General features: G+C 29.3%; 1 protein-coding gene across 1 annotated transcript; it reads right to left on the reverse strand.

Annotated features, from left to right (window-relative positions):
- Positions 1–6,924: 6,924 nt before the first annotated feature.
- On the reverse strand, positions 6,925–9,492 carry LOC114122387 (UDP-glucosyltransferase 2-like). Its single transcript, XM_027985034.2, has 3 exons — positions 8,610–9,492; positions 7,225–7,444; positions 6,925–7,148 (listed from the first exon to the last, which is right to left on the reverse strand). The coding sequence occupies exons 1-3, from the start codon at positions 9,369–9,371 to the stop codon at positions 6,925–6,927; spliced, it is 1,206 nt and encodes a 401-aa protein (XP_027840835.2). The 5' UTR covers positions 9,372–9,492.

Genomic DNA, 9,492 nt, shown 5'->3' on the forward strand with positions numbered 1-9,492 from the left:
TTACGAATAAAGGTGTTGTGTGTATTTTATATAAAGATCAAAAATATAGATTTTTACGAGAACTGGCCTGTGATAATGTGTCATTGAGGTGTACAAAAAAAAGTGTTCTGCTAGAATACAGATGGATAAACCTATAACAGAAATTGTTAGTACTAATGGTGAACATTTACACGAAATAGTGAAGGATCATGATGCCCAGTGTCATATTTTGCGCAATAATTATAAAAAAAAAAAGCAACCGAAAATATAACCGACCGATCATCGAAAATTATGCGTCAAGAGTTGTGTGCTGCTGAAAATACTGCAATGGTTTCAGATGATATTGGAAATATTCGAGTTTCAATGTACAGACAACGACGTAGGAACGAAACGTTTTGTCACGTAGATACAGAAAACAAAATCATTTTTCTGACCATTAAATCTAATCTCCAATACATGTGCCACAATAGTTCATTTTTACTTACGCCGATGGTACATTTAACGTTTGTCCGAAATTCTTTTACCAATTATATACGATACATGTTTATAGCTGTGGAAAATATTTACATTTAATTTACTGTCTACTACCAAATAAAACTTCAAATTGCTATGAATCAATGTGGAGATACATACAAAAATTGTGTGAAAAATATAATTTAGTATTTTCTCCAAAAACACTCCTAATTGATTTTGAAAAAGCAGCACATGATGGATTTTTAGTAGGTTTTCCAAATTCAAAAATAAAATGTTGTAAATTTCATTTAGGACAATCGTTATTTCGGAAAATTCAAAACTTGGGTCTTCGAAATGAATACATGAAGAATTCTGAAATCTTTTTTTGGTTTGGCTTTTTTTCCGTGCACCGAAGTATCTGATACTTTTGCAGATTTAATGTCCATCGCACCCGAAGATCAAAAAATTTTAAAATTTAGTTTTAGAAACATATATTGAGATTCAAGTATATTTCTGTCTAAAATTTCGGATAATGAGGTTATATAAACTACAAATGCAGCTGAATCATATCACCGACGTTTAAAAAATCAATTTTATTTGGCTCATTGTTCCGTCCATATAGTAATTGATGTATTATTAAAATTACAAAGCAATTTATTTATTTATGAATTCTCCTCTTAACAATAAATTAAGGGTATCTCACGAAGAAATAATTGTACAATGGAAGAAATACCAGGATGGTGAAATAAATCGTTTAGAATATGTGAAAAAATTAGGATTAAAAAATCAACCAATTTATGCCTTTGGCGCTTTTATCATATAGCCGTAAAAAAGGGTGAAAAAATTGGTACTGCTCTGCTGTATAGCAGGTGTCAAGGGTCGTCATTTAAGTGAATGATCCAAAATTTACCTGAGTAGAACATAACTATTTAACCGGGAAAGAAAGTAATTGTTTGGACGAATTTATAAATTAATAAATAATATAGTTAGTAAAAAAAAATGCATGTACTATTATAAAGGTGTAAGTCGTGAATTTGTGAATATATAACTATAAATAATACTATATGTAACAGAAGTATACGTTGTGAAAGAAGTAATATATATCTATATCTATATCTATATCTATACAACAATTTTTATAATACTCACTACATATTTTTAACTATACCTACTAGTTAAAATTGACTGAAAGTCCTAAAAATGTAAAGGAAAACGAAAATTAATCCATATAAATTTCACCTAAATGATAATATATATATGTATACACAAGATTTCCCAAAACCTAACTGACCTAGCCCAAACGATCTATAGGTATTAGACATATTAGAGGGTAGTGTATTTTAGTATTTCACCCAAATGAAAGCCGCTCATCTTGAGTGGGTTATTGTAATGGATATGTAAACAGTTTGAACTCAATTATTGTATACGTAAAAAAAATTGATGGAGACCTTCTGACAGCCCTATTATAAATTATAACACTTTATAAGCATATTTTATGAAATGCTTATTTACATGATTACATCACTGTTAAAATAATTTATTTAAACTATTGGTATTACGGTAGGTTGATTATTTTTTCCTAAAAACTACATTTATTATATTATTGATATTTAATTATTATAATTTAAATGCAATCATCGTTTATACATATAATTTCATTCAAATTTTAACTTTAAACTTTAAATTTTTAAGATTTTTTATTTTTTGTATGAACTACTCATGAAAAATATTTTATACAATTTTAAGCTTAGACTATATAAAAATTGATGATATCATATGTTTTTAGTACAAAATACTATTAGTCAACTTAAATTTTCTTGGCTACGATGAATTTCATAAAATTTGAAATTCAAGCGCTTATTTATTACTGACTAACTAAAATCGTATCATAAAGAACTCTAATAAAAATTAAATAGTTATGATTTAAAATGGGTATAAAAATAATTTTAAAATTTTCAAAGATTTTATCATGTTTTAAAAATGCATATTTTAACAGTTATTAAAAATAACAAACCTCTAAGTAATTATCATTTTTGAATTATACAACAAAAAAACGAAATCAATTATATCTGATTTTGTGTAAATATTACTATTTGTCATATTTTATAAATACAATTATTTTATTTTTATTAAAAAGTCAGATGACATTTTGATATTAATACAAAACTATATTATTATTATAATTTATAGGGTTAGAATGTTGTACAATTTTGCATGTATTTGACAAATCCAAGTACAGATAATTGAGACAGAAACTCGTTTCGTTTATTGGAGATTAAAAATATACTATTATTATTTTTAATATTTTCTCTATCCAAAGAACTCAGTTTAAAACTCTTTTTTCCCACCTCTGGTATTAACTTTTCCCTCACTGACGCGTTATCAAACGACAATTTCAATTTAATTATTCAAACGATCAATTTGATACTACAATCAGGCCTCCAAATTTAAGAGTGTGAGCTTTACCAACCTCTATTATATGTAAACTTACAGGTTCATAATTGTTGATGAGATACCATAATATATTGTTAAAATCTCGTTAATAAAATAATAAAATTTTTTTACAAATTTTGGAGAATGTGAATATTTTATTATTTCGAAATTGTTTAGGTCATAGTATTGAATTAAATTGTAAAATTACCTAATACTTAAATGTATTTCATATTATTTTTTCTGATATTCATTCTAAGTTTTATTTTTGTCAAGGAAAATTTTAAATTTCATTTCAATTTTTACTGGTCATCAATGTTATTATCTACCTATTGATTATCGCTGTTGAATTTATATGTCTGTGGCCTGTATATAATATGTTTCATAAATACATATTTTAATTTTTTTTTATATAACAAATTTATAACATAACATACGAGTAAATGTGTTTTAAACTTAATTTTTACATTTCTATAGTATATCAGCGTCTAGAACAGAAATAAATCCAAACCTTAATTTTATTACGTATACAAAAAGAGAAAAATTGACACTTATGCCTTTTAACCTATCGATAAGGTTAGGTTAGGTAAGACACAATAACATAAAATAAACATTTTAATTAAGAATGGCCAAGTGTATATTATATTATACTACTTTTTGCAGACTACAAGTTGTGTAATACTTTTGTTGGCGTGGAAATTAATTATATTCCATGTACCATATTCCATTGTTTGTATTATAAATAGTAATAGTAATAATTATTTAATACGACTATATTATTATAAGTGTATAGTGTAAATATATAGATACCTTATAGATACCTACTTTGGCTACATTAGTATAACTACTGCAGAATTATTATTTTATTATTCATTTTTTTTCTATATATCTAGATATAGTCATCTAGGATCTAATATTATTTTTAGAATAGTACTCAATCTAAAATATTCACAAATATATTTTGCTATAGTTACCTATTTTTAGTTCATGAAGTTAATTATTCATCAATTTTCCAGCTATAAAATTACTTTGTGTTTGTGTTGATCATCAAGTCACCATATTTTTTTATTATGTTCGATGAGTTAACTGAACTACAAATTTAAACGATATTGTGATTAGATAAATTAATATTATTGATAAGATAAATCACTGTGTGCAATAAATACTAAACGGTTTGATTTTAAGACTACTGTACCTATGGTTTATTGGTATTGATTGATTGCACTTAAACTGTTTGTCCATCAAAAAATCGTACACTCGTAATTACGGTTTCAAATAGGCCTTTAAACAAAAACTGTACACTATTTTTAATCGACTTACTAGTTACTACAAATATCAAATATATTATAAAGTTATATTATTACATCAAACACTGTGAACAGGTTTACCAACAATTTTGTTAGAAGTAATAAACTTAAATAATAATATTATTACCAGCCAAAACGGAAAAATGACTTATGTTTTATGTATATTTACAATGAAGATGGAATAATATTGTCATTGAAACTTTAAAAAAAATATATTGTGATAAGCTGGCAGTAATTTCTGTTACCTATATTTTTTTATTTAAATATTTATAAATAGGTAATGTATTTTAAAAATATACTCATTTTTAAGAGGATGGCACACCTGCTCCGTCTAACAAAATATGCATTATATATACACGACATTAAATTGATATTTATTTGAACCGATTTTGTGGTGTTACTGTTGTTAGCTTTAATATTAATAATATTAGAGTAAATTAATTTTTTGCAGTAGGTAACCTTTAATAAACAATAGAGTGAATTGACCTATTATTGAACTTAAAGATAAGAATGTAATCTGTGTTTTTTACAATATTTTTATTTTAGTTTTTAGCAAGTTAAAATTTGTTAGGTATATTATTATAATAATGATTTCATTATAAAGTGTCGGTTAAACGACAAAATAACCTTGAAAAAATGAACGATTCGGTCATGTATTTCATATGTTTTTTAAAAGGTTTGTCGGTTAAGGATTCAATGATATATTGTATTTTTATTATTTCTAATAATTTCTAGAGGTTGTTAATTATAAATATTAAATTGTATACTTAATTAGGTATCTGTTAATTTCTTTTTATATACTTTGTTATAAATTATGTTTGCGTTTTTTACTATACATATTTCTATGTATTTTATGGTTTACTTTTTATTCAATTTTAATAACGCGAGTCTTTTAGACTCATTATTTTTATGTGAAATCCAATAAAATAAATAAATATTGTAATGTATGAGGATGTAAACAAATTTTTTTTTTTAAGTGTGCAGTTACGAAAAGTGCAGTGAAAAACCAACAAGCCACAAGGGTTTCCAATATGAGGACCAATTTATTAATATTTTATTACGATTTGTGGTAGGTACGTCACGCGCGATCTAGTAGCGTTAGTTGACTCATTGGTTGTATCATCGGTAGGTATTCGAAGGCTATCGTACGGGAAAAACATTTGTACCAAGGTAGATTTATAAATTCACTTTGATTTATAGTTAATACATTGTGACGTTCATTACAAAATATTATTGTCACGAAGGTAGTAATATAAATATTATCATGTCTGATACTTTGAAAACGATCAAGGTGAATTTAAATTTAAAAAGTTTTAGACTTTTAGCGTCTAGTTATAAGTATCTAGATAATTTAAAAATCGATGCCTAGCTGAGAAATGTTTTATTATAATATTAGAGTTGATAACAATATTATAATTAATCAAAGACTTTGCTATTTTAGATTTTAATTATAGTTCACTGTATTTTTATGCTTATTGCCTATATTTTTCTTGGTAAGTAATATATTTTTCAGATTGATAATTATTTTTTGAAGCACTTTTAACTTTATCACTCTTTAAAAAGAGTATTATTGTATCATATAACAGCCAAAACATCTATAAACCAAACAACATGATTATTATATCAAAGTTATTATGCCTACTTACCGAGTAATATTTTGTAGAAAATAAAGCATAGGTATATTTTTTAATACTAAGTACAAAAAATATTTAAAATAGAAAAAATAAGAATAATTGTGTAACTAAACATATAATAATGTTAATGCATTTTAGAGATTTTTCAGTTGCGATGAGAAGAAGTTTCTAAAGTGGATGTCATCGTTGTTGTCGACATGCTATGTAAACGTGATAAATTATGAAGGTTTATCCGTATTAGACAATTTTTATTCAATAAAAGTCGATAATTGAAGTAAAAAGTTTGTTGAGTTGTTAACAGAATTCGATGGTGGAAATGTAAGCAAAAATAGTTATTAAAAGCCATAAAACAAACATGAAATACAATGAAATAAACATTATAATAAATATAACACCATTTTTTTTTAAATAAAATGCTTATTGTTAAATAAATAGTACAATATAAAGACGTAATTGTATACATATTATATAAAATAGTATCTACTTTCTATCTATTTTTTTAAATTTTAAATATTATTTGTTTTAAGTTTAATTGAATAAGCTATAGAAATTGTAAGATGTTTACTTATGAATTGTAATAAATGATTATTTAAATATATATATCCATATCGAATATTGTTAACACTGTGTTGTAAAATTAATTTTTTATGTAGGTAAAACTATACGCGAAATTAAAATGCCAACACATTATTACTCGGATTTAGGTTTAAAATCGTATAAATACTTCAGACTGTTCTTATAAATAATTTTAATAATGGTATAGCACATAAATAATATTATCAAACTTAAAATTAATACTGTAGCAATCACATCCAAGAGAAAGTACTGGTACCACGTTAGATTAAGTGCATGTGATTTCAAGTGTGGTGCTCCTTTGTGACGATGTATATACTCTGTCCAATAAACAATCAATTTTTCTGGTGACATCGGCCGGTCCTTAAATCGTGCAGACGTGATCTTAGCATTTATCGAGTATCTATAAAATTATATGTAAGTATCCGTTAAATATACTATTGCATATATTGTTATTTATTATTATATAATATTATACTATATTCATGTAAATCAGATACGACAATTACTGACTATAATATTTACTCTATGTATGTATATTTTAGTATTTACTTTTCATTGTTAATAAGTTCCAAAATAGAATTTAAAATTATATCTGTAGACACAGATAATAGTTCCATAGAAATCGCCATTCCAGCATCAACTAAATTAGCAATATTTCTATGTTGATCATAAAATAACGGAAATCCGAGAACTGGAACGCCGGCGTCCACAGTTTCATAAACTCCAGATATACCTCCATGACTGATAAACAATTTTACATTAGGGTGCACTAAGAAAAAATTAAATGATATTTTGTTAAAACTAAAATCAATATCATAATATAATTGTTGATCAAAAAATCTTACAAAGTATGTCACGTTGAGGAAACCATTTTTTAATCATCACGTTTGGTGGTACATCCTCCATTTCACCTTCATATTTCCACAAAACTCTTTGAGGTACTTGAGCTAATGCTTCTTTAAATGATTTTTGAATATAATTCGGCATTGTCGACATTTTCACAACCGAACCAAAAGTAAAGTAAATTACTCCATGAGATGACTCATTGATGAATTCTAAAATATCCTAAAAAATATGCAGAGTAAGAATAATATAATGATATTACTATATTACTTATGTAATTATAAAAAACCTTTTAAACGGAGGAATAAAACCATAATGCAATTAATACATAGAACTATAGAAGAATTTATAATAGTTATCAATAATCATACTTTCATGTTATGATACTTACAAATAATTAACATACTTTTTAATTTTATTTTTTTTAAAAATATACTATACCTAATATGATTCATAATAGCTTCAGAGAAATTACTGTTAACCTGTCAGCTTGCTGAAAGTTTTAGTACCATTTTCGTTAAAGAACATGTCCAATATTTTAACATTTTCAGATTTTTACTGAAATATGTTAAAAAACACACTATTTGAAGTGAAAACGAAACACTACGAAACATATTTACGTATTCCTATGTAGTAACAGATAGTACATATTCATTTCATTTATTTCAAAAAGAGAACATAATAATAGTTACACAAAATAAGTTTTTTTTCTCTCTCGTAAAATTTGAATTTTGCCGTACATGTATTATATATTAAAATAATTGTTTAAAACGTATAATTAAGCAATCGCCCACAACCACCTCAGAATGTGTATATAGAATCGACGATGAATCAATTATTATTGTCGACCATCGACAGTCGACGTATAGGATATTGAGATGTGACAACGACTCAGTGCTTTGAACGGTACTAAGGGGTTTGAAGTATAGATCACTGCGTTCTAACATCGACTGACTTATTTTATCTTGAGACTCGAGTAGTTGAGATATGTTAAAAAGAATCCAGTAATAATAATAACCAATAGAAAAGTAGTATAGTAATTCAGTATCGAACTGATTGGCTGTATGATGCGAAAACCCGCAAAATGGCATGCCCGCAATGTAAAAAATAAAAAGCGCCGAGCACATATTGTTACATTTGGCATTTTGAAGAAGAAATAATATAAAAATTAAGAATAATACCTACGTTCTAATATTAATATAGTTAAAGATATTATATATTTAATAGGTACCTATGTTTCCTTTTAAACGTAACGCGAAATGCTTGTTTTTAGTGAATTCGGATTGCAGAAAGAGATTTTTATTCAAAAAGAAAGACTGAGTATAATATTGTTAAAGCACTCCCGTATAATGTATATGTATAGTATATTATGTGCAGGATCACGTACGGGAGGCAAGCTCTTGGGTTGTTCTAAATGCAGTCCACCGACATGCACGACGTTCGGCGGCAGGGGCCTGGAGGCTTCGGTGGCGAAATGGCTGTTGACGAACACCGCGGACGGGCGGACGGGCTCCAGGACGTCAAACGGTTTCGGCGCGGCGGCGTCTTGGCGCTTTAACGACCACTCCGCGTACCGAACCAAGAACACACTGTACGCCAACAGGACGGAGTTGCCGAACCGCTGAACGAACGATCGGGGCACCGCGTGGCCGGCCATCAAGTGTGACACGGCGGCCGGGTTCGGGACGTGTCCCAGGAACGGGCCTTCGAAGTGGCTGATCATCGGCGACGGGACGACGAACACCAGCGGCAGCCCCATCGCGGTGGCGGCGTGCGATACGCACTCCGAGCCCACTGGTTCGACGATGACCATGTCGTAAACGCTGCCGCCGTCGCTGCTCGGTCGCATCGCGGCCACCATCCGGTCGTCTCGGAATATGGCGTCGCACAGCGACCGGCTGATGGTGACGATCAGCGGCAGTATAGACGACGGTTTGGCGAATTTTTCCAGCACCTCGGCCAGGTCCACGTCTAGCTTCATGCGGAACGCCGCGGACGTGTCCACCTCCGTGTAATTATCCCGATCGCCGTCCGGGAACGGCGTGAACACGGTCACCGCGTGCCCGGCGTCCGTCAGCGACCGGAGCACGGCCCGCATGAAGTTCCAGTGACTCTTGCCCGCGATCGTTTCCACGGCCAACACTCTCATGCCGTCGGCCGGCGGAGGCGTCGTCAACGGGCCGGCCACCACCAGCAGCAGCAAGAGGCGCGAGGCGGAGTCCCAGCGGCCGCTGAAGACGTCGACATCGCTACCGAATATTATTACCGGA

Source organism: Aphis gossypii, chromosome 1 (assembly GCF_020184175.1).
Source record: "Aphis gossypii isolate Hap1 chromosome 1, ASM2018417v2, whole genome shotgun sequence".
Classification (NCBI taxonomy): Eukaryota; Metazoa; Arthropoda; class Insecta; order Hemiptera; family Aphididae; genus Aphis; species Aphis gossypii.